Source organism: Dreissena polymorpha, chromosome 1 (genome assembly GCF_020536995.1).
Source record: "Dreissena polymorpha isolate Duluth1 chromosome 1, UMN_Dpol_1.0, whole genome shotgun sequence".
Lineage (NCBI taxonomy): Eukaryota > Metazoa > Mollusca > Bivalvia > Myida > Dreissenidae > Dreissena > Dreissena polymorpha.
The window spans coordinates 33,380,136-33,407,952 of record NC_068355.1 but is presented as its reverse complement, the minus strand read 5'-3'; the positions used below and the strand labels follow the sequence as shown (position 1 = coordinate 33,407,952).

At 35.7% G+C, this 27,817-nt stretch overlaps 2 protein-coding genes across 3 annotated transcripts in view; both read left to right on the top strand.

Moving 5' to 3' along the window:
• Nucleotides 1-27,786, top strand: part of LOC127876068 (uncharacterized) — a 299,486-nt gene extending 271,700 nt beyond the window's left edge. Inside the window, exons 4-6 of one of the 2 annotated variants that reach the window (XM_052420981.1) lie at nt 20,834-20,899; nt 26,006-26,155; nt 27,205-27,786. The gene's annotated coding sequence lies outside the window, so the exon portion shown is untranslated. The remainder of the gene's footprint in view (nt 1-20,833; nt 20,900-26,005; nt 26,156-27,204) is intronic. The other variant, XM_052420983.1, reaches the window with a different exon arrangement.
• On the top strand, nt 194-27,450 carry LOC127866065 (uncharacterized). Its single transcript, XM_052406453.1, has 3 exons — nt 194-336; nt 16,593-17,575; nt 27,365-27,450. Exons 1-3 carry the CDS (start codon nt 200-202, stop codon nt 27,448-27,450), a joined length of 1,206 nt encoding a protein of 401 aa, XP_052262413.1. The 5' UTR covers nt 194-199.
• Nucleotides 27,787-27,817: the final 31 nt, after the last annotated feature.

Sequence of the window (27,817 nt, the reverse complement as noted above, 5' to 3'; positions counted from 1 at the left end):
CCCTATTGATTTTGAGGTCACTAGGTCAAAGGTCAAGGTCACGGTGACCCGAAATAGTAAAATGGTTTTCGGATGATAACTCAAGAACGCTTTTGCCTAGGATCAATTGATGAAGTTATGGCTGTTTAAAGCGATTTATTGTGTATTCAGTTGCATGATAAGTAGTTTAAAAAAACATTCAGCTTATGGAAGGAATGACATGAAAGAATGGCCAGTTTCGAAACAGGTGGAGGAATTTCTATTGAAGTGTCAAGCGCACAAGGACCACAAAATTGAAATGTTATGTGATGACCACAGTCAGTTGTGCTGCACAAAGTGTGCCTTCAATGATCACAGGTATTTCTGAAATACTTTGGCACATAAACGTGTTTAGAAATCAATGAACTATATAATGTCACAATGTTAATGAGAATTAAGTACATGTATTGTCAAGTTTGCAATATTGATTTATAGTATTTTAACAAACACATTTTTTCCTGAATTTTTTGTGAAAAGTATCAAATACAATGACATTTTACGACTACACTTTCTTTCAAATTTTTGGAAATAACTTTTGAAATTAATTTGAAATTGTTTCTTTTCTGGACTTGTTATATGTTTTCACAGAAATACTGTATAATTAAGAAATTTCCTTCTTTTTCATGGGAGTTTAATATTTCCTGTGATGGTATTTATAACCTGTGTCCTTAATAATCATGCACCAGAAAAACAAGAAGTTTGAAGGTGGGTTTCAATTCAAACAGTTCAGAACTAAATTTAAGTATATATTAAATGCTCAGGTATGGGAGGTCTTTTAGCTTGGAGTTATTATAGAATAGATTTACATTATACACTGAGTTCTTTGTCCAAAGTAGAGCTCATGTTTGATTTATGATTGTATTGTTTTAACTTGTAAAACAAAGTGCATTCAACACAAATTATGAGCTCTATAATCACTGTCAGACCAGTCACACTGCATGAGCAATTCTCACAAGCCTTTTAGACAAGACTACCTTTATGTGTACTAGAATTCTTGTCTAGTGTTTTGTTGCCAATATTGAAGAAATCTCTATCCAGCTGCAATAAGAAATTAAAGCTGTCAAGAAACTACTTATGATTACCTAGATAACTTCGATTACCTAGAAATAGTGATTGCCTGGTTTAAGAGCCCTGTATATTGTTAAGCCCCCCTTCGAAGAAGAGGGGGTATATTGTTTTGCACATGTCGGTCCGTATGTCCGTCCATATGTCCGTCCATGGGATGGTTTCCGGATGATAACTCAAGAACACTTAGGCCTAGGATCATGAAACTTCATAGGTACATTGACCATGACTCGCAGATTACCCCTATTGATTTTGAGGTCACCAGGTCAAAGGTCAAGGTCACGGTGACTCGAAATAGTAAAATGGTTTCCGGATGATAACTCAAGAACGCTTATGCCTAGGATCATGAAACTTCATAGGTACATTGATCATGACTGGCCAATGCCCCTATTGATTTGAGGTCACTAGGTCAAAGGTCAAGATCACAATGACCCGAAATAGTAAAATGATTTCCGGATGATGACTCAAAAATGTATTGCCTAGGATCATGAAACTTCATAGGTACATTGATCATGACTCGCAGATGACTCCTGTTGATTTTCAGGTCACTAGGTCAAATGTCAAGGTCACGGTGACCCAAAATAGTAAAATGGTTTCCAGATGATAACTCAAGAACGCTTATGCCTAGGATCATGAAACTTCATAGGTACATTGATCAAAACTCGCAGATGACCCCTATTGATTTTCAGGTCACTAGATTAAAGGTCAAGGTCACGGTGACTCAACTTAGAAAAATGGTTTCGGGATGATAACTCAAGAACGCTTACGCCTAGGATCATGAAACTTGATATGTACATTGATCATGACTCGCAGATGACCCCTATAGATTTTCAGGTCACTAGGTCAAAGGTCAAGGTCACGGTGACAAAAAACGTATTCACTCAATGGCTGCCACTAAAACTGACAGCCCATATGGGGGGCATGCATGTTTTACAAACAGCCCTTGTTTACTTTACACTCTACACATATGTTAAAATGTCATTTTTTGTATAAATAGGAGACATCACTACAATTATGATGAAAACAACAGAAACAAAATATAGAGGTGCGCATTGACATAATACAATTTTTGCTTTTATTTACCGTAACAACAATATACATTTATAATAAATATATATATTGACTAAATATAGTGTGTAGGATAAATTTATGTTATCAGTGTATCTTTTCAAAGTCAGAATGACCTTGAAACGGCATATACATGGTCATTTTGTCATTTATACCACTCAGTCCTTCGATTCTTTGATTAGTTTATTTGCTGAATTGACAGCTTCAGTTTTACTAAAATGTCAAATTGTCAAATGTTTATTTGAATATGGTATTTGTATTAAAATCTATATAAATATGCAATAGAACCATTCTTCTTAATTATAAGATAATCATTTAATTGTTTGCTTATTAGTGCATTTTGATTGCAAATATTGATCTTATAATTTTATTTACAAAAGCGGGAAAGTCACAGTAAAGTATTCCGAAATGCATGCAAGTCTGTTTACCACAGCATGCTGGCTGCTATTATGATAAACTTTGGTTTATTATGCCCCCCTTCGAAGAAGAGGGGGTATATTGCTTTGCACATGTCGGTCGGTCTGTCGGTCCACCAGGTGGTTTCCGGATGATAACTCAAGAACGCTTGGGCCTAGGATCATGAAACTTCATAGGTAGATTGATCATGACTGGCAGATGACCCCTATTGATTTTAAGGTCACTAGGTCAAAGGTCAAAGTCACGGTGACCTGGAATAGTAAAATGGTTTCCGGATGATAACTCAAGAACGCATACGCCTAGTATCATGAAACTTCATAGGTAGATTGATCATGACTCGCAGATGACCCCTATTGATTTTGAGGTCACTAGGTCAAAGGTCAAGGTCACGGTGACACGGAATAGTAAAATGGTTTCCGGACGATAACTCAAGAACGCATACGCCTAGGATCATGAAACTTCATAGGTAGATTGATCATGACTCGCAGATGACCCCGATTGATTTTGAGGTCACTAGGTCAAAGGTCAAGGTCACGGTGACACAGAATAGTAAAATGGTTTCCGGATGATAACTCAAGAACGCATACGCCTAGGATCATGAAACTTCATCGTTAGATAGATCATGACTCGCAGATGACGCCTATTGATTTTGAGGTCACTAGGTCAAAGGTCAAGGTCATGGTGACCCAAAATAGTAAAATGGTTTCCGGATGATAACTCAAGAACGCATACGCCTAGGATCATGAAACTTCATGGGTAGATTGATCATGACTCGCAGATAAGCCCTATTGATTTTGAGGTCACTAGGTTAAAGGTCAAGGTCACGGTGACCCGAAATAGTTAAATGGTTTCCGGATGATAACTCAAAAACGCTTGCGCCTAGGATCATGAAACTTCATAGGTACATTGATCATGACTCGCAGATGACCCCTATAGATTTTCAGGTCACTAGTTCAAAGGTCAAGGTCACTGCGACAAAAAACGTATTCACTCAATGGCTGCCACTTAAACTGACAGCCCATATGGGGGGCATGCATGTTTTACAAACAGCCCTTGTTTAGTTTTTTCCCATGTTTGATTAATTGGCTTTGTTGCTTTGTTCTAGCGTTAAATGATTACATTTCTACGATCTCTGTTTATCAGAGAAAATGTCAATGCAGTATCTCTTTTTGAAATAATACAGACAATACGGACATCAGATTTTCTAGCAATTTTCAGTATTAAGGAACAGTTGATTTTAGACCATGAATACATAAAGAACTTGGAATTATATGTTATAGTAATACCAGTTTTATTTGGATTATTTTGTTAATCACGTGTGCAATTCAAACAAATAAAATACTATTATAAAAAAGGACAAATAACGAACAAGAACATTTGGTAGAGTCGAATCAGTCTGTATACAAGGTTTTAAGAGCTAAGGTCAAGGTGACCTTCAAGGTTTTGGTCAAGGCTTTAAGGTCAAGGTGACTATCACACTTACATGTAGTGTGAAAATCATTTACGATCAATAACTTGTCAACAAATTAACCTATTGGCTTGATACATGTACTTCACTTCTGCATTGGCCTTGGACAGTATATGACCCCTATTGAAATTGTAATCACTAGGTCAAAGGTCAAAGTCACTATCACACTAAGTGTGAAAATCGTTTCCAATCAATAATTCATCAACAAATTGACTTGATTCTTCATATTTGCATTGGCCTTGAACAGTAAATGACCTCTATTGAAATTGAGGTCACTTCTTCAAAGGTCAAGGTCACAATCACATTAAGTGGCATCCAATCAATACTTCGTCCACGAATTGACTGATTAGCTTGATACTTCATATGTGCATTGGCCTTGGACAGTAGATGACCCCGATCTAAATTGAGGTTGCTAGGTCAATGGTCAAGGTCAATATCCTATTTGATACTTTATGTACATTGGCCTTGGACAGTAGATGAGTCCAATTGAAATAAGTTATGCAGTCAGTGTGAAATAGTTTTTTAATCAATAACTTGTCAGCTTATTCACCGATTGGCTTGATACTTGTCATGTGCAATATCCTTGGACTGTAGATGACCCCTCTCGAAATTGGGGTTACTAGGTCAAAGGACATGGTCACTGGCACAATAAGTGGGAAAAGCGTTTTTGATCAATAATTCGTCAACGAATGGACCGATTGGCTTTTTACTACCCTTGCGCATTGGCCTAGGACAGTAGATGACCCCTGTCAAAATTGGGGTCACTAGGTCAAATTTTAAAGTCATTGTAACAATAAGTGTGAAAATTGTTTCTGATCAATAACTCATCAATGAATTGACTGATTTGCTTGATACTTCAGATGCTCATTGGCCTTGGACAGTAGATGAACCAAATTGGGATCACTAGTTAAAAGCCCTGTTTGGGGGTGCATATGTCTCTGACCGCAGAACACTTTTTCTCATTGTGTGTAGTATAAAGTAAATTGCGAAATATAATTCTATTCTTATTTCACAATTTTTAAAATATTATTGACTCTAGGCTTGCTTCTGTATGAAATGTCAATATCAAACATGAATAAACAGTAAACCAATCTCTTGGATTCTCCAGTAGACCAATCTCTTGGATTCTCCAGTAGACCAATCTCTTGGATTCTCCAGTAGACCAATCTCTTGGATTCTCCAGTAGACCAATCTCTTGGATTCTCCAGTAGACCAATCTCTTGGATTCTCCAGTAGACCAATCTCTTGGATTCTCCAGTAGACCAATCTCTTGGATTCTCCAGTAGACCAATCTCTTGGATTCTCCTTTAAAATATTTGACAATGGCGTCTTTTCTTGTCCACGAATACATCAAGTGACAACAACAAAAGCAAAATAATCACAATAGATTAAATAACAACAAAACATTTTGTGAGATAGTAGACCAGGTTGCATGTCATAAGCCGCTCATCACAGGCTAGATTGTTCATACTGAGATTTTATTTAGAAATAGAGGACCTTTTCTAAGATTCGGGTTTTGTTTGCTTTGCATCTGTTGTTTGGTCCGTTTGTCGATTTGGCCGTAGACCAATTGTTTCTAGACAATATCTAGGGAATGCTTTGACCTACAGCCATGCAAAATGTGTTTATGTTTACATCGAGGAAGATTAAGAGGCCAATCCATTTTGAGGTCAATAGGTCAAAGGTCATAGAAGCTTTAAACATGAAATTATAATGGTGTATATGTAGAAGTCAGGTTTTGAACATTTAATACACATAATTACAATCTTGTAAGCAGATTTTCAATTATGATGAAACTATGTAGGAACATTAGGCATTGTACAGATATATTACAGTACTGCCATAATTAAATGCATTCACTGATTGAATTTGAAAACATTTCAGACAGGTGCTTGCAAAAAAAACAGTCCCAGCCGGTTTATTAAACAATAATTTACACTACGCGCCCCGCGATTTTTGCCTAAATCACCGACCACCGCGTTTGGGCCAGCGTGGCAAATCACAGTGATTCGCCGCAAATTGCGGGGAATCCACTCTGTGGTTGATTCACGGTGATTCCACCGTGATTTCACTGCAACCATCTGGTGATAAAAATCAGCTGTAGAATCATTGCGAAAACACCGCAACTCGCCTTGATTCGCGGTGACTACTAGATTTAAATTTCAAATTATTAACTAATGTCATCACTATTGACGATCACATTAGATCGCGAAAATGTATTCCAATATGAAAGTAAACAGCGTACTTGCTGAATGTCGAATCCTGATTTACGAACAATATCTTTATTTGTTGAAATAACAATTGTACAGTACGGCTCACGCAAAACCAACAAAGTTCGCGGCTACAGATTCTTTTGTTCTCAAGTTTCTCCGCAGCCACAATGAGTATTCACTCCGAAAGAAACAGGTACAGATAATAACCTGATATTTTTACTTCTACGCGATTGTTTTATCATTTCGTCAGCTTCTCTGCATACTTCATACAATTACCATCGGATGTCATCTGTCAATGATTGTGTAGGTCAGTAACCATACCGAAGAAATTTTTATAGTTTAATATCGGAAACGAGACTTGCTTTAAACGTTGAAATAAACCATATCTGTTTGCTTAAGAGTTGCTCAAATACACAGACGACACGAATATAAATAATGTCGACCATTTGAATAAAATCAAATGTTGGTTTATTTGTAAAATTAATACTTTCACTTCGTCCTGATTTTCATAAAATGACTTACATGTGCATCTAAATTTAAATTTACACATTGCTTCAGGTGATGTACGCTTCTCCAATCGCCATTGGGCTGCTAGATCTATTTAATAAAATAGAAGCGTGTAAAATTCATTTAATGGAACATTACTAAACGTTTGTCTTTATAATTTCTCGAGCAATGTTGAACAGCCTATACTTTTAAAAATGGAAGCTGTGATCATTCGCAATTATCGTTATTTTAAATATTTCAAACATAGTTTGTTACACTTAAAATTAGGGAGTGAATCGTTTGATTTGATGGCATTCTGTTTCATTTCGGACCCCATGCAATTTTTCAGATCATAATCTCTTTGCTTTATTACTCGAACTTGTTAGTTTCTGACCACGTGTTTTACTAAATGTTACCATAGGACTGTGTATTATGGTCCATGCAATTTGCTTGTACCCGTGTTGATGATCCTTAAATGTTAGATAAGCATGTGCACTGTTGATTAAGTTGGTTTGTACAAAAGTTCTACTGAAAACCGCCGACTGCATCTTTGTTTTATTATCCAATCAAGCCCCAAACATCCAATATCCGGTGTATTACCAGAAACAAACTTAAGATAAGCACGCGTTGTCTGTCAAAACAATGACTGTATAGCTGTAAACATTTTGAAGTAGCTCACACAGTTAATTCCCATATATGCTCTCAGAAAAAGACTTAAATTGCTTAAAACATTTAAAATAACGATATTTATTTTTATAAGAATTGCTAATATATATATATAAAAGTTTGACAAATTCAATAAACAGATATTGGTTTATTTTCACAAAATAAACTCGCTTTCTTGATTCCCAGAAAATGATGTGTACATGTTGCATTTAATCTAAATATAAATTAAGTTGTTTATTGGTCGTTGAAGAAGATTATGAACTGTACATGACACTTAAGTGTGTACATGTAGTCAGTATACAATACAATAATTGTTTCAATTATGAAGGAACTGAAACAGCGCAACGGTTACAAAACAGCGTGTACGACATTCTTAAGGACTCTTATCGTCAATAGTAACCAGAATTCGCTTTTAAAATGGAAATAGGGCATATGCGGGATTATCGAGCAATGGATAAAGATGGAAGAAGTTGCATGAATGTGATTGAGACAGTTGAAACGTATGATCCGGGGAATCGAGAGACTCTGGGAAAATACGACTATTACAATACAATCAGTTATGAGTTATGAGTTCTCCATGGCTTCAAACTGTTAATTGCATAATCAATAACGCAATTATCACTCCTCCAGTTGCGGTATCATACAGCTAGGTGCGAACACTAGTTTTGTTTTATACGCAGCATTTAAAAAGTAAAAATTAACCTGTAAGGGACATGGGTGTGAAATACATGATGAAATTTTAAAAAGGCTACTCTCTTATATCTGCCAACAATGCTAATAATCCCATATTGCTATAATCTTTGTGAAGATTAGACATCTACATGTAAAGTAGGAAAATCGTTCTTCACTGCGTTGACCATGAACGGGGTGAATCGCGGTGAATCACCGCAGAGATGATATTTATAGCATACACGGTGATCATGCTCGACCTAGCGTGATGAAACGCGCGAGATCGCGATGATTTTTCACCCAAAATAAATAATGACCACCGAGTGTCGGTGATTTAGGCAAAAATCGCGGGACGCGTAGTGTATATGATTTTCATTGCTGGCTAATTTCAAAAATTGGAAGTCATGCCTGTTTTGTGGGGTAGAAGAACATTAATGATCTTTTCTTGCATTATTATGCATAGTGTTGTCAAGGTTTACAATATCAAAAGTGAAAACAATGTAAACAACTAGATATGTTTTCTTAGTACATGAATACCTCTGCAATCCTGAATTTGTCCCAAAAGTGTAAAAAAATTACGAACAAACATACAGAGTTGCACGAGTTTCCCTGACGATTAATATGTTACTGTAGACGTATCCATCTATCATCAGTCCTTTTTAGTTACGCTTATCACCATTAAAAAAAATATGATTGTTTGGTTAAAGGGACATGCATGTGGGCAAAATTACATGACAATAAATATTGATGTAAATTGTCAGTCCTCTAGTAGCAATACTGATTATTTTATAATCGACACATATTTGAAAATGTATTTTTTTTATAAAAATTAAACATTGCTACAATTATAACTAGAAATGGCATGGCAGAGGCCGATGCGTATCCCCACGCCGCATGTTTGACCCAGGGGCACCCAGGGTTGGTAATGGGGCCATGCATAGTTGAGATTGACCATATTGTCATAAGAGAAGTTCAGTATCAATTAGAAGTGAATCGGTGTAGAAATGAAGAAGTTAAGTAAAAGGCAATTTTGGGTGGGTGTGGCCTATGTGGGCGGGGCGCCCCAGGGTTGGTAATGGGGCTATGCAAAGTTGAAATTGACCGTATTGTCATAAGAATAGTACAGTATCAATTAGAAGTGAATTGGTGTAGAAATGAAGAAATTACAGGTTTTTTTTTGGCCCGATTTTATAGCCCAAATTCGGCTATGTTCCCAAACCCAAAAAGTATACTTTTTTCCCAAAATGTGGCAAAAAATTCCCAATTTCCCCCCCCCCCCCCAAAAAAAAATAAATTTTTTTTTTTTTTTTTTTAGAAAGAAGTCTGTGTATTTTATCTCAATTTTAATTCAATTACATCTAAAAAAGTATTATATGATTTTGTTCTTTTAATTTGAATGATTATAAAGGGTTATATCAAATTTAGTATTTCCCTAATCAGTGGACTTTTCGTGTGGAAAAAAAGGCTAATGAATTTATTTTCCCAATTTCATGAAAATGCCGATAAAATTCCCAATTCCAAAGCCATGGGCTATCTTCCCAAAAAGTGGGGAAAAAAACCTGAATTATATTAAAAGGCAATTTTGTGTGGGTGTGGCCTATTTGGGCGGGGTGCCCCAGTGTTGGTAATTGGGCCATGCATATTTGAGATTGACCGTATTGACATAAGAGAAGTTCAGTATCAATTAGAAGTGAACCGGTGTAGAAATGAAGAAGTTATAGTTAAAGGCAATTTTGGGTGGGTGTGGCCAATGTGGGTGGGGCGTCTCAGGGTTGGTAATGGGGCCATGCATAGTTGAGATTGACTGTATTGTCATTAGAGATGTTCAGTATCAATTTGAAGTGAATCGGTGTAGAAATGAAGAAGTTATAGTGAAAGGCAATTTTGGGTGGGTGTGGCCTATGTGGGTGGGGCGTCTCAGGGTTGGTAATGGGGCCAAGCATAATTGAGATTGACCGTATTGTCATGCAAAGTTGAGATTGACCGTATTGTCATAAGAAAATTTCAGTATCAATTTGAAGTGAATCAGTGTAGAAATGAAGAAATAGTAAAAGGCAATTTTGGGTGGCTGTGGCCTATGTGGGCAGGGCGCCTTATGGTTGTTAACGGGGCCATGCATACAGTACAGCCAAAGCGGCACAAAAGTAATCCGCGGCTATGCCACGGCCAGATTATTAGTACGCGGCGGCCGAATCGTGTGTTGATGCGGCGTATCGCCGTGGCACTCGGCATCGATCTTCGCAACGACCCCGAGTCTGTAGTTAAACTCGCGTACTTTCGCGGAGTAAATCCGCCACATACGTACGCGGCGGATCTAGTGAAAAGACATCCACCTACATGTACATACATGTATGTGTAGCGTAGAATTAATTTACGCGCAACTGTTAATGTTTCGTTCGATTATCATTATTAAATTTGTAATCCGATACACACTTCCGAATTTTATTGCTAACGCGACATTTGGCAAATTCTAGCGTCAAATAAACAGTGCTAAAATATCCTTTGTTTAATAAAAAGCGCGCGAAAATTATGCAGACATGTAGAACGTCGTTTGGAAAGTTTGGGTGTATTTTGTGTTGTATAAATACATGAACATCACGTCAGGCGTAAATCGCGTGTTCAGTGGGGAAAAAAAACGCCCCGATTAGACGTTATTTCATCATCTCTATAAATAGTAAAAAAGCCAAAATGTATTTGATACTTAAGGAAATATCGAGAATGTTTGTGTATCGTAAATATTTACCAGCATTTGCTTCAAAACTGGAATATATGGGATTATCGGGTAATTAGTAGCGATACCACCAGCATTTGCTTCAAAACTGGAATATATGGGATTATCGGGTAATTAGTAGCGAACAAAATAAAACGTGTTTATATACGCATATTCAAACAATAGTTATAATAAGCTGATAATTAACAAAACAACAAATACGTCGTCACCGTCTTGATTATTGATGTGGCTTCAAGCTGCTAATTTTCTCAGCTTAAATATAATAGCAAATTCAACATGCAATTAATTTATGAATCCACCATATGCAGGAGCCTTGACCACTTTTATGTGCGAAAACATAATAACGTGACCTTGTTTATGTGTAAAATACATACACTAGGGGCGGGAAACAAACTTAATTGGCCAGACACATTAACTATGCTTACATGTATATGCTAATACAATCCGCGTGCAATAAATTTATTATGATTTTAATTATTATTATAATTGTTCTTTCAAAATTTGTTAACTTCATGTAACTAATAATTTTGAAAGATTTTTTATTTCATGATGCGCATCGACTTGGCATCATGTCGCGGATCGCGGCATGCCTCGGTGGACAGATGCGAAGTTTCGCGGGGAAATCCGACTTGCCGCCGAATACTGACGCGGCTTCAACGACTGACGCAGCATCAACTTGTTTCACCTTGCCGCTGCGGATCGCGAAATACGTTTGTTCCGCTTTGGCTGTACTGTAGTTGAGATTGACCGTATTGTCAAAAGGGAGGTTCAGTATCAATTTGAAGTAAAACGGTGCAGAAATGAATAAGTTAATTTTAAATAACATACATAATGAGTTAAAATCTCTGACCCGCCAGCCCAAACCCTAATAAATTTTGACCCAGGGGTCAGATCAAAATTCCAAATAGTGCAGGGTCGCACATATGCTCATAGCTACCATGTGTGTAAGTTTCAAGGTTCTAGTGCTTATAGTGTAGGAGGACATATTGGCCAGGACGGACAGACAGACGGACGGACAGGCGGACGGTAGAGATAAGCACAACATCCCCATGCTTTTCAAAAAGCGTGGGGATAATGAAAAAAAAACAGAACGAAAATTTAGAGGTGCGCATGCTCCCATGCCTGGTTACTGTACTCGTAAAATTCAGGAATACGTGTTGAGTTATATACAACAGAAAAGTCATGCCGATGGATGGAAGAGTGCAAATCTATATATCCCTGTCTTAAGCCAATGAAAAAAGCGTTCATATATTTTCCATGATTGTTTTTAGCTCGACTATAATATATAAAATATATATAGTGGAGCTATCCTACTCACCCCGGCGTCAGCGTTAGCGTTAGCATCTGCGTTAACGTAAGCGTGCAAATGTTAAAGTTTTTGTACTACCCCAAATATTTTCATTGTGCCTTGACATATTGCTTTCATATTTGGCATACTTGTTAACCATCATGACCCCAACCTATAAACAAGAGCAGACAACTCTATCAAGCATTTTGTCATAATTATGGCCCCTTTTCCACTAAGAATATGCAGCAAATGTTTAAGTTTGCATACTACCCCGAATATTTTCAATGTCCCTTGACATATCGCTTTCATATTTTGCATACTTGTTTACCATCATGACCCCAATCTATAAACAAGAGCAGACAACTCTATCAAGCATTTTGTAATAATTATGGCCCCTTATCCACTAAGAATATGCAGCAAATGTTTAAGTTTGCATACTACCCCGAATATTTTCAATGTCCCTTGACATATCGCTGTCATATTTTGCATACTTGTTTACCATCATGACCCCAATCTATAAACAAGAGCAGACAACTCTATCAAGCATTTTGTAATAATTATGGCCCCTTATCCACTTAGAATATGCAGCAAATGTTTAAGTTTTCGTACTACCCCATTTATTTTCATTGTCCCTTGACATATTGCTTTCATATTTTGCATACTTGTTAAGTAACATCACCCCAACTTATAAACAAGAGCAGACCACTGTATCAAGCATTTTACATAATTATTGCCCCTTTTATACTTAGTATATGCATATTATTGATAAATCTATGTTAAAGTTTGCTGACTACCCAAAATATTTCCTATATCCTTTGACATATTGCTTTTATATGTTGCATACTTGTTTACCAACATGACCCCAACCTATAAATAAGAGCAGACCACTGTATCAAGCATTTTTACATAATTATGGCCTCTTTTACACTTAGATAATTGAACATTTTGCTTAATTTGCCATAACTTCTTTATTTATGATCACATTTTATTATTACTTTGACAAAAAAACACTTACCTAAATACCACAATGGATTCCACCCAAACAATTCCCCACTCCTCTACGCAGAATCCCTTCCCCCGCCCCATCCCCCCCCCCCCTATTTTTTGTTTAAAACACTGTATTATGTGAATTGGGAATAAGACATCAATTAGGGAATAAATTGTGTTTTATCAAAAGTGCATAAAATGCAGTTTTATATGTTGCATTTATCTAGTTTTACAAATTATAATTAAAACATATACTTGCATATATAATAGCATCATTTAAATTGATTTTACTTCAAAACTGGATTTTTTTATTAATAAAAAAAAAATCCTCATGAAATGAAACTGTGTCCATGCCGCGCAGTTTAAAAATACACTTTAAATGATACTAATTCAATCACTGTTAATGAAAAAGTCATGGAAAATTTTTATTAAGCTTAAATTATAGATAATATATTACAAAAATATATGTAGATTATGAAATGAATAGTTTTGTTTGAGAAAATCATCAAAATGATGTCCATTCCCAGTTTGATGTCTTATTCCCAATTCACATAATACAGTGTTTTAACATCATCTAATAAATTACCCCACCCCTCATTATACCCCCCTCTCACCCCTACCCCCCCCCCCCAATTTTTTTTTTAAAACATCATCTAATAAATTACCACACCCCACATTATACCCCCTTTTGGTTATAATTCATTTGAATATGAATATTATTTTCCAACTGTTTTTACTTTAGACATTGGTATGTGTATATTTGTGAAAAATGTGCAATCCACTCTGTTCAATATTAAGTACACGTTACTGTAAAAAAATATTTGTTATATAATCATGAACGTGTTTTGTGAGTTGGAATTCATTAACATTGGGAAATTAACATTTAAATGTGAAAATAGCTCATGAACAGCGATTGGCTCTTGCTTTGCTGCCATTTAACTATTTATTTTTCAAATAATGAGAAAAAAGTATTTCTTTTTTAAATTGTTGTTTTTCTTATTTTGTGTAGGATAAAGTAAGGTGAAAATATTACACATATAGCCCAATTTTTAAAAAAATCATTGACTCTAGGCTTGCTACTTTATGACATTTTAATATCACATATAAATAAACAATAGACCTTTCTCTTGGAGCCTCCTTATAAATATTTTACAATGGCGTCTTTTCTTGTCCACGAATAGATCAAGTGACAACAACAAATGCAAAATAATCACAATAGGTTAAATAACATTAAAACATATTGTGAGATAGTAGACCAGGTTGCAATTGCCATAAGCCGCTCATTACAGGCTATAGTCTTAGATTGTTTATACTAAGACTTTATTAATAAATAGAGGACTTCCTGTAAGAATGATTTGCGGGGTTATTTTGCTTTGCATCTGTCCTTTATCAGTTGGTCCGTAGACCAATTGTTTCCACATGATATCTAGGGTCGAATGCTTTGACTTACATCCATGCAACGTGTTTTATGTTTACATCGAGGAAGATTCAGATGTAAATCCATGTGAAGGTCCATAGGTCAAAGGTCACATAATCTTATATCATGAAATTATAGAGGTGTAGTAGTCAGTTTCAGTACCTGTATTACATATAACAATTGTTGAAGCAGATTATGATAAAACACTGTAGGAATATTGAACATGCTACATTTACCCAGGGTATTACCAGATGAAAATGGATAGTATAACAACGATCGTATAAACTTTAGCTTTATATTATCACTATTTTTCGATCAGATTTGTGTTGTTTTTATGTCCCCCACTTTAGTAGCGGGGGACATATTGTTTTTGCCCTGTCTGTTGGTCTGTTGGTTGGTCTGCGCCAACTTTAACATATGCAATAACTTTTGCAATATTGAAGATAGCAACTTGATATTTGGCATGCATATGTATCTCATGGAGCTGCACATTTTGAGTGGTGAAAGGTCAAGGTCATCCTTCAAGGTCAAAGGTCAAATATATGGGTCAAAATAGCTCATTTTATGTACACTGTTGCAGTATTTCAATATTCAAGATAGCAACTTGATATTTGGCATGCATGTGTATCTCATGGAGCTGCACATTTTGAGTGGTGAAAGGTCAAGGTCATCCTTCAAGGTCAGAGGTCAAATATATGTGGCCCAAATCGCTTATTTTATTAATACTTTTGCAATATTGAGTGGTGAAAGGTCAAGGTCATCCTAGGTCAAATATATGGGTCAAAATTGTTCATGTAATGTCACTTCTGCAATATTGAAGCTAGCAATTTTATATTTGAAATGCATGTGTATCTCATGGAGCTGCACATTTTTAGCGGTGAAGGGTCAAGGTCATCCTTCAAGGTCAAACGTCATATAGGGGGACATTGTGTTTCACAAACGCATCTTGTTTTTAAATTGGAGAATATGTTTTTGTCAACTACAGGAAGATAAAATAGTAAAAAATGCGATATTTTATTATTATTAATGGAAAAAGGGAGGACATAATAGGATACAAAGAGTTTTATGTGTGTTTTTGATAAAGATCAAGTTTATCATGCTCGACTCAAACCATGGTAGCACTCGGCAAGTCTCGTGCTACCATGGTTCTATGCCTTGCATGATAAACTTGATCTTTATCCAAAACTCACATAATATTCTCTCTATGTATTACAGTACTGCCATTATTAAATTTTTTAGTCATTTAATTTGAATCCACTTATGACAGGTGTTTGTGAACACTGTATTGATTTTCATTGCTGGCTTATTTTAAAATGTTTGAGAATAGATATTAATTATAAGTCATGCCTGCTTTGTGTGGGGTGGGAGAGCATCAATGATCTTTTCTTGCATGTGTTTAATGGATAGTGTGGTCAAGGTTTGCAATATTAAAAGTGAAAACAATGTAAACAACTAAAAATGTGTTCTTACTATTGAAAGAAATATGATTGTTTGGTTAAATGGACATAACTCTTCTATGTTAAAAGAAATTTCACATGGTGGGTAATACTTTTAGAATATTTCATCCCACTATCAGCTGTACTCTTTGAGTAAATCACAACACAATTTTATATGTGATTTATTTACTAAACAGTGGCCATAACTCTGGGTATGTTGAAAAAAGGCATACCAAAATTTGCAGGTCCTCAAAATTACATTATGATAACTATTTATGCAAAGTGTCAGTCATCTAGTAGCAATACTGTTTAATGTTCACTAGACACACATTTTAAAATTCATTTTTTTATAATGATTAAATTATTTCTACAATCATAATGAAAAAAACAGAATCAAAATAAAGAGGTGCACAAGTTCACATGCCTGTTTACTGTACTCGTTAAGTTGCAAGAATACATGTTGAGTTATATACGACTGAAAAGTCACGCGGATGGAAAGACAGGGAAAAGGGCAAATCTGTATACTCTCATATTAAGCCTAAGAAAAGAGTTCTTTTTTCATGTTTGTTTTATTTTAAACTGTATACTTGTTTGAAGTATTACATAATATCGCTTACTTATTCCTAGGTATGTTCATGACATTGTATTATTTGGTCATTTCAGCCAGTGCAGTAAAGTGACTCCAATTAATGAGCTGACAAACACGCAGCCCACAGACCTACAGGGACTGTCAGTTGAGCTCGAAACTGTTCTGGGTGAAATCAAAAGCCTTCAGATCAGTCAGGAGGCCAGCGTTGAGTCATTGCAGAAAACATACAAGGAACATAGGGCAGATATGATCGAACAAATGCGTGGCAATGTAAACACTAATTTGGATAAGTGTGGTTATAATTGTGTGGGCACATCGGGAAAAATTGAGCAATATTTAAAAGATGACATGTGTAGGAGTGTTCTTTCTATCTTGAATGAATTTGACAATATTACTTTGAAGGAACTAAATGAGATGAAAGATGAAGTTATAAGCATTAAAGGGTCAGTTACAAGTTCTATTCATAAATGCACCAGTCTTCACAGTGACTTGTTACAATTACTTGAAATCGTTCAGAAAATTGGAGATAATAAGGAGCTCTGTCTTATAGCCAGCATAAAATGTAAACATATCATACAGCAGGCATTGACTCTGCTTGGAAAGTCAGGCAAGATGTTTAAGGTCCAGGGGAAGTCTGAGCACAATGTGAGAATAACAAGTGATTCAAACACATGCTGGATCACAGCTATATGTGCTCTCCCAGATGGGCAGGTCCTGGTTGCAGACTTCAATAATAATAAAGTCAAGCTGCTGAACCAGCAGTACCAGGTGGTGAGTCACTGGGATGTGAATGCTAGGCCATTTGACATTTGTTTGATCACACCCAGTGAGGTTGCAGTGGCTTTGAATAATGGCAACATACATGAGGTCCAGTTTATCACTGTCAACCAGGGAAAGCTTGTTTCTGGCAGGAAGTTTCAGTTACAACATGAATGTAGAGGTATTTGCCATCACCAAGGAGACCTTTTTGTCGCCTTTGGTCAAGAACTGTACAAATACACACTGAGTGGCAAACTGATCTGCAGACTCTATGAACATAGGTCATTCAAATATACAGGTAAGGATCATGGTAAATCCATCCTGATAACATTTGTATTATGTACAGGGATTTGTCTAGCCATTGTGGGAAAAGGAGTCTAGTCAAATTTTGTTATTAGCTCAGTTGTTTTTAGAGAAAACCCGAGGTATTGTCATAACCAACTCATCGTCCTTCGTAGGCGTCGTGCTAAAACTTTAACATTGGCTCTAAAATCAAAGTGCTTCCACCTACAACTTTGAAACTTCATACGTAGATGCACCTTGATGAGTTCTACACGCCACACCCATTTTTGGGTCACTAGGTCAAAGGTCAAGTTCATTGTGACCTCTTATATAAAACTTTAACATAGGCTCTAAAATCAAAGTGCTTCCACCTACAACTTTGAAACTTCATATGTAGATGCATCTTGATGAGTTCTACACGCCACACCCATTTTGGGGTCACTAGGTCAAAGGTCAAGGTCACTGTGACCTCTAATATAAAACTTCAACATAAACCTTAACATTCGCTCTTAAATCAAAGTGCTTCCACCTACAACTTTGAAACTTCAAATGTACATGCACCTTGATGATTTCTACATGCCACACCCATTTTTGGGTCACTAGGTCAAAGGTCACTGTGACCTTTAATATAAACTTTAATATAGGCTCTAAAATCAAAGTGCTGTTACCTACAACTTTAAAACTTCATATCAGCGATTTTCCTCCTTCTTTATAAAGTACCGGTAAACGGCACTTTCCCAATTACGAAAAAAATACAAATTTCCCAATTGCTGTCCTTAAATTCCCAATTTAAGGTAAAAAAAATAAAAAAATAAAAAAATTATTTAGTTAGTTTCCCTTTGCAGCTCTATAGCTTGAACCTAGGTTTATATAATATTGACAGCTTGAAAACACTTGGTTATCAATTTTAAAGTATTTGGGAGCAAAAAATCAAATACACCAATTTCCCAATTTGAGGTTTTCACGACTCGATTTTTCCCAATTTTGAGGTTTTCACGACTCGATTTTTCCCAATTGGACCGGTACGGGTACTTTTCCCAATTGGACAAGGAAAATCGCTGCATATGTAGATGAACTTTGATGAGTTCTACATGCCACACCAAATGTTGGGTCACTAGGTCAAAGGTCAAGGTCACTGTGACCTCTAAAAAAAAAATCTGACAAACTTTTGCAGCCGAGCGTTGGCACCTGTTATGCTGTGCTCTTGTTTTAAATCCATACAATGATGAATATGGAAATTTTTATCGACTTAATGAACCGAATTAGGATTTATTTTTTTTATCAACAAATAATGACCCATAAGGCCTTTATCTTGTGTTTTTTTAAATCATATAAATTATAGTTATATACTTTGTGAGATGAAAATAAAATAAAATTCAGATGTCATAGCAGAAAACCCGCTGATGTATTATAAAATATTTGTTCTATAATTCATATGTGCCCTTGAATGCTACAGTACATTGTAGCCAAAACAAGATTCAGAAATATTGATTTATAAATATGAGTAATGAAGTATTTTGACTGTCACTACATGGCATGTCTATAAATAGAAACTGAGTTCCTGGGAAAGAGACACTTTCTGACCCTGTCTTAATTTTGTGGTTTTTAAATGATTGTACATGTACAATATGTTTGTTAAATTGAATAATTTCATAACGCCTTATAGCATAGGTACTCTTGTGGTTGTATTCTTTATGAAGTGTTCAAATGTATGTATTAATTTCATTGTAATTATAGTAGTATGTTCATTTAAACATTTTGCTGTTGAAATTGGTTTTGTATCTAACTAGCTAGAAAAGTGTCAATAACTGTTGTCTTGAATATTATTTTTCCTGTTATAAACACTTGAAAAACACAAATAACGTTGTAACACAGCACATGAATTATGTCTGCTTTGGTCAATTTCACTAATTTCAGTACATAGTTATCACATGTATACATGTGTGGGAAATCTATTCATGCTGCACATAGTAACATGGTATAAACATGTTGATTGAACTGAGCAATTGTTTCTGTATGTGTAATTTTTTCAATCGAATAGACTGTGTAATTTTGCTTCAATTCATATCTTACTCACCAGTCGCATTTCAACATGTCAAACGTTTACACAATAGCTCTGCTACTGAAGTTTATTGTCACACTTAACTATTGAATCATTGAAATGTATGCATATATTTTAGATGTGTAAAGGCCTCTTTATAGCAACATATGCGTAATACAATATCACTGCAGTATGTTTAATAAGATTATTTAACATTAACAGTAATTCAATATCTTGATGTTACTCTGTTTTGCAGTAATCAAGTGTGCTGTGAGTCCCACAGGAGACAGGCTGTACATCATCAGCAGGTACCAGGACAAGCTTCTCACCCTGGCCAGGGATGGCACACTCCTGGCTACATACACAGACCCAGCACTACGTGGCCCATATGGTCTACATGTGACCCCTGCAGGCCAAGTGCTGGTCTGTGGAGGCTGGCCCCACACTGTACTACAGGTGGGCTGGGAGGGGCAGAGTAAGCTGGCTAATCTTGCTACTGAGGAGGATGGAGTGTGGTACCCATGGTCAGTCTGTTACAGCAGCACAACATCATCCATCATTGTGGGACTGTGGAATAGCGACACAATCCTGGTGTTCAGAGTGGAATAGTGTGAACATGTATGTATGAGTTGTTGTAATTAGTGATTAGTATTTCAATGACAATGTGTTGTTTAGCATACGAACATAGTAGTGTGTGATGTTACAATACAACATTAAGTGTGTAGTTAAAGATACAAATGATTTATGTGCACATATTGTTATCTGATTATACAATGTGAGGGTTTTTGTGAGAACATTAGATCTAATGCATATTATGTTATGTTGTCATAACATTTGTGTCATTATGGTCCTAACATTCAGTTCTTGTAAACTGCGCATGAAAAAACAAAGCATTTCAACTGAAAATTTCATATTTGTAAATAGATGCACTTGTACATAGCAACTGAGGCTATTTTTAGACTTTCATTTCTATAAACACCATGCCATGTAAGAAATGTATATGGATGAATATTTTTTAAATAAAATATGAAATTGTTTAAGTAATCTTTGGAGGAGTATATATTGATATTTTACGCAATGTTTACAGAAAGGTAACACTTGATGTGAGATTTATTAATTTGCCATATTTTATGCTGTTGAACATTTGTTATTGATTTTCATTACATTTATATAAATTTGTGTGAGTCCTAAATATACATACAAGAAAAACATCAAGCTATTATGCTGCTACAGTCGCTGCTGAGTCAGGACAAGGATGCTGAGGATGTGGTGGACAAGGATGACCTGAATACACAGAAGGTAACAAAGACGTTTTAATTATCAGGCCTTTTCATGGCCAATTTGGGAAAAAATGCAATTTTGGGATTTTTATTTTTTCGTGCGAAAAGTCCATTGATTTCAGAAAAACAAATTTAATATAACTATTTCTAATACTTAAAATTAAAAGAATAAAATCATATTATGCTAGTAATATACTTTTTTTTTAGATCTTATTGAAATATAATTGAGACATATTAATCATAAGGCACTTATTATGCCCCCCTTTTGAAGAAGAGGGGGTATATTGTTTTGCACATGTCGGCCTGTCAGTCTGTCGGTCCTTCTGTCCGTCAACCAGATAGTGTCCTGATGATAACTAAAGAACGCTAAGGCCTAGGATCATGAAACTTCATAGGTACATTGATCACGACTGGCAAATGACCCCTATTGATTTTCAGGTCACTAGGTCAAAGGTCAAGGTCACAGTGACTCGAAATAGTCAAATGGTTTCCGGATGATAACTACAGAATGCTTAAGCCTAGTAGGATCATGAAACTTGATAGGTATACTGATCATGACTGGCAGATGACCCCTATTGATTTTCAGGTCACTAGGTCAAAGGTCAAGGTCACAGTGACTCGAAATAGTAAAATGGTTTCCGGATGTTCACTCAAGCATGCTTACACCTAAGATTATGAAACTTCATAGGTACATTGATTATGACTGGCAGATGACTCCTTTAAATTTTCAGGTCACTAGGTGAAAGGTCAAGGTCTCAGTGACTTGAAACAGTAAAATGGTTTCCTGATGTTAACTCAAGAATAATTTGGCCTAGGATCTTGAAACTTCATAGGTATATTGATCATGACTGGCAGATGACCCCTAATGATTTTCAGGTCACTAGGTCAAAGGTCAAGGTCAAAGTGACTCAAAATAGTAAAATGGTTTTTGGATGATAACTCAAGAACACTTATGCCTAGGATCATGAAACTTCATAGGTACATTGACTTTCAGCTCACTAGGTTAAAGGTCAAGGTCATGGTGACTTGGACACAGTAAAATGGTTTCCGGATGATAACTCAAGACTGCTTACTCCTAGGATCATGAAACTTCATAGGTACATTGATCATGACTGGCAAATGATCCCTATTGATTTTCAGGTCACTAGGTCAAAGGTCAAGGTCACAGTGACAAAAAACGTATTAACACCATGGCTGCCACTACAACTGACAGCCCATATTTGGGGCATGCATGTTTTACAAACAGCCCTTGTTAAGGAAAGAAAAACGCTTTGCGTATGGGTCCGTTTCACATACCCATAAATATGCCAGGAAAAGACCTGCTTATGTATTCCCTATGTATTAAGAATGCAAAAAAGATGAGGTGGAAAAGAAAAGTATGAATTTACTTAAGATAAAATATCCTCTTTACTTGTTTGTAAAGTGTAAACTCATATATATATTCATCCGAAATTTCGTGGTCAAAAAAGACTTTTACGGACACATTAGTTTATTTTGTGGATTTCTCAGTTCAGAAAAATAAATGATGAATTTGTGTCAGTTACTTTTCTGTGTGTGATAAACTTGTGGATCAGTGAACCCTTAAAATCAACCAAAATAATGTCCCTCAAATAATAATGGTTTACAGTGTAACCTGTGTATTAAGAATGTTAAAGATGACATTGACAAGAATGATATGATTTAACAAAACATAAAATGGCGTCTTTTATTGTGTATATCATGTTTACAGCAGGACTTGTTTTACTTGAGGATCAATAACTCAAACCCTTCTTCAGCTCGATGCTTTCCAACTTATCAAACAGGAACCTCAGTTACACAACACCCGGAGAATTTCTGTCATCCTCATAAGGCCTTGAGGTTTTATAAAGTTGTGAGATATTTAATAAAGCTTATAAATATGATTCCATGGAATGTATTTGTTCTCAATAAGAAGGACCCTGGCCTTATTCCCAGAACAGTGTAATAAGGCTTTAGAGTTAGTTTTCATGCATGCAATGGCAACAATGTAAGGTTGCATGGGAAAACAAGACTTAATGCATGTGTGTAAAGTGTTGTCCCAGATTAGCCTGTGCAGTTTGCATATTCCATATTGGTTCGCTCAACGTTACAGCTACTGCACAGCAAAGAAGACAACTGTCTGGTGAAAGGCTGGCCATATTACAGTCCAGTGATGTCGGGGGACAGGGCATTCCATGGCTGGGGATTGCATTTTAGCATTTTAATTTTAAAGCGGCGCAATAGGGGGCATTCTGTTTCTGACAAACACATCTCATGTTTAGATCTTATCGAAATATGATTGAGATATAATTATCCTGAGGATATTATTTTTTTTAAATAAACGCTTTGGGTGTGGGTCCGTTGAACAGACCCATAACTTGGCAAGGAAAATGTATGCATGTGTATTTCCTGTTTATTTAGAATGCAAAAAAAAGATGAGGTGGAAAAGAACAGTATGTAGTTTCATTAATTGTCTTCCATGCATTTAGGGAATTTTTTTAATATAGGAAGTCTCTTCTAAACGAAATTCCGTCTAGCGGAGTAGCCTGTGTGGCTGTATGGGCTCATCTGGGAAGACACTTTACGCAATATTAATAATAAATTACTGTTTTCTCAAAAGGAGGCTCAAAGCAATTCCACCTACAGTCTGTCACAAAGTTTAACAAGATGAGCCTCATTCTGGGAAAGGAGTGCTTAATGCATTCAAAGTGTCATCCACACATTAGCCTGTTTATTGCACACACAGACTAATCATAGAGGATACTTTCTAATTTTGTATCTTTACATCATGTCATTCTTAAAAAAAAAAAAAAAATGAATTAATACATATCGTGCTGTTTTATTTTTATCGTGCTGTTTTATTTTTCGGTGATGTGTATAAAATGCTTATAATTGCTTTGATTCTTAGCGTTATTCCTTACATATGATAATTTTTTGATTGTATATTTAACTATTTTAAAATATTGATGACTTAAAAATATGACGTATATATTTTCTGTTTTTACTAATTCAACAAATTATTGCAAAGTTATGTTAGTAAACATACATCTATTTGAAATCAGTTCGATCAAATTCCAGATGGGTCTAACTTTTGTCGTCTGTCCCAGCGAGGTTTAGTTATTGGTTTTCGCCTGTATTGAGCAAGGAATACACCTCTCTAAAAAAGATTTAAAATTATTGTTCTAAATGAACAATTGTGTATCAAAATTAAAAAATAAATACAATAAAGCTTTTCAAACACTTTACTAAAAAAATGTTGAAAAAAAACTCTAAATTCATTATTATTTGTTGGAAATTAATTAATGTTCATTTGGTGTGTTTACTAATCCACTAAATAAACTCAAACACATAACAAAATGACCCGGGGCTAATTCGTGTTATTACAAAATCAGGAATCCACAAATTTACGTGTCCATGAACAAGTATTTTTTTATAACCTGGAGGTGCCAACAAATATAAATCATTATCCAGTATCAGGGGGTAAACATTCCAGTCTCCATCTTGAATTGGTGACTAATATTTTGCTTTGTTTTATCTGTCAGGGCCTTTTTTGAAATAATAGTCTGTCAGAAAGGAGCCATGACTCAGGGCTATTTTTCCTTCTTAGGGAATGGCATTTTTCATGAATTTCTGAATTTCGTGACTCAAATTTTCACAATTTAAAGAAGTTTGCAACTGAAATTTTCACAATGTACTCTTTTTCGCAATTTAAAAAAAATTCAAGACCGAAGGATGACACAAAAATGACTCAAAACAAGCCCTGTGATTTGATTTGTGTTTGTGGATGTTTTGGGTATATTTTTTCTGAAACTTTAATTTCCCATAAACATATCAAACAAAGTTAATGTTGCAATTTACTTTCAAAAAAAGATCGTGTCTTGGTATTGGTAAATGTGAAATTTTCTATGTTTGGGCGTCATCAAAGTACGAACGAACTAGTTTTGTCAGGAGGTAGTCATTAAGGGCAAGTAGTCTATAACATAATTTTACTCCCAGGTGTATATGAACAGCCATTTATTTCCCTTTTTTATGTCCCCCACTATAGTAGTGGGGGACATATTGTTTTTGCCCTGTCTGTTGGTTGGTCTGTTGGTTTGCGCCAACTTTAACATTTGCAATAACTTTTAGAATATTGAAGATAGCAACTTGATATTTGGCATGCATATGTATCTCATGGAGCTGCAAATTTTGAGTTGTGAAAGGTCAAGGTCATCCTTCAAGGTCAAAGGTCAAATATATGGGTCAAAATCGCTCATTTAATGTACACTTTTGCAGTATTTCAATATTGAAGATAGCAACTTGATATTTGGCATGCATGTGTATCTCATGGAGCTGCACATTTTGAGTGGTGAAAGGTCAAGGTCATTCTTCAAGGTCAGATGTCAAATATATGTGACCAAAATCGCTCATTTTATGATTACTTTTGCAATATTGAAGATAGCAACTTGATATTTGGCATGCATGTGTATATCATGGAGCTGCACATTTTGAATGGTGAAAGGTCAAGGTTATCCTTTAAGGTCAGAGGTCAAATATATGTGGCCCAAATCACTGATTTTATGAATACTTATGCAATATTGAAGATAGCAATTTGATATTTGGCATGCATGTGTATCTCATGGAGCTGCACATTTTGAATGGTGAAAGGTCAAGGTCATCCTTCAAGGTCAAATATATGGGTCAAAATCGCTCATGTAATGTCACTTCTGCACTATTGAAGCTAGCAATTTTATATTTGAAATGCATGTGCATCTCATGGAGCTTCACATTTTGAGTGGTGAACGGTCAAGGTCAAGGTCATCCTTCAAGTTCAAACGTCATATAGGGGGACATTGTGTTTCACAAACACATCTTGTTTAAAGCACTCATAATAGACACTTCTGTATTTGCAAGTGGAATTATAAAATGAGCACTTACACTTAACATTGCCACAAAAACGCATGTAAAATAATATTTTGATGGGTTTTTACAATTAAGTTCCGTGCAATTAAAAAGACCCATCATTCTCAATTTGAATATTTTATGCTAGGAATTTGCAAAAAATGCTGGTGTATTACTAACTTACATGTACAAGTTCAAAATACTGACATAGCCAAAATATATCATATTGGTCCCCTTAATGTTACAGCAATTGCTGAGCACAGCGGAAGACTGTTTAATGAAAGGCTCAGCCGTATCAAAGTCCAGCAATGTGCGGGGACGCGGCCTATCCATATCCATATATTACATCATTTTAGCTGTCACTAACAAGGGAGATAACTGTAGATCTGCACCAGCAGTGAGTTCTTCCTCTTAAGTTGCTTTTTAATTATTTTAGCTGACACTAACAAGGAAGATAATAAAAAATCTGCACCAGTAGTGAGATTTTGCCTTTAAGTTGCTGTTTAATCAATGACACTAAGAAGGGAGAGAATTGAAGATCTGTATCAGCAGTGAGCTGTAGCCCTTTAAGTTGTTTGTTTAAATATGTCTAACAACTTTATTACATGTTGATTTACTTTGGAACTGTTTTCTAGTGTGAATTTTAACAGATTTTAACAATCAAATATCTGTAAAGGCATGGTAAAATATTAGGTGTGTGTTTTTTGCAACTTTGCAAAGACATTAATATTTAATTGTTTCCTCCCATTTATTGAAAAATATATTAACAGTAAAACATCTGTAAAGGCATTATAAAAGTAAAGAGATTAATATTATAATGAGTACAATTAGAAAAAATCATGCTATAAAGATAAATAAACTGTGCTGTGGGGAAATGGGGCTTAATGCATGTGCTTAACTTGTTGTCACATATTAGCCTGTGCAGTCAGTACAGGCTAATGAGGGACATCAATTTGCTCTTTAATGTGGTTTTGCTGGAAAGAAGTATCTTCTTTATTATAATAATCCAAAGTGTCCTCCCTGATTTGCTTATGTGTATTTTACATGCTACACATCCTAATATTGATGAGCTGCATATTGGCTTATGAAATTACATCTCTAAAAGTTAAGTAAGGATAATAATTATGAATTTACAGGTTAGTAAAGCTTTAGCCAACACGTGTTATGTCTTAATACACAATAGTTTAATTGTATTAACGTTCATGCTATTAACGTCAATGAACCAATAAAATGCCAGATTAGACATTCATGAGATAGACGTTTTGCTCTTGAAAACCTTTACATCCAAGAAGCAAAGTTTTTAGATAATGTAATATAAACATCTGTTATAGATTCATATCACCCACTGTGCCTTAACATCCAACCAAGAAGCAGAATTTTTTAAAGAATGTAATATAAACATTTGTAACAAGTTCATATCACCCACTGTGCTATTGTTGTTTTTAGGAGAGCACCAGCATTGATATGTAGTTAGCCCAGCAACAGCTCCAGTCCGGCCTGCAGGAGCTCCAGTCCAGGGCGACCCTTCTTCTCTCCTGACCCCAAGCTACTCCCCTAGACCTCCGGCCTCAAAGGGTCAGCAGTGTTTAACAATTCCGTTCTGCAGGAAATTCTGAGCACATCGAGATTTCATGTGCTGTTCTCAACTTCCGCTATGTCCGTGTCGAGTTTCCCACACTTGCATCTGAGTAGTTTTGTTTAGCTGGAGTGCCTGAGTGGGACGAGTGCTAAAGACACCAGGAGTTATAGCAGTAGTTTTGGTTACGCTAACAGTCAGTTCTCGATGTTGGACATCACGAAGAATGACCAGTTAAATAACGTGTTCCATTTTTTTATGGGACGAACAGAAATTCAGCAAAGAATTTGAGAAAATCAAGAAACAATTCAAGCCATAAATTCAACAGTGTTACCTTGCCAAGGGGAATACTTTTGATGTTGATAGTGCGGGCAACAGTAGCTGTGCGGACTTTCACGGTTTGTCCTTTCAGGGGAAAAAGTGTCCTAAGAGAATGCGCTTTTGACGCTAATGCTGACAGGCAGTAATGACTAGGTTGTGAAC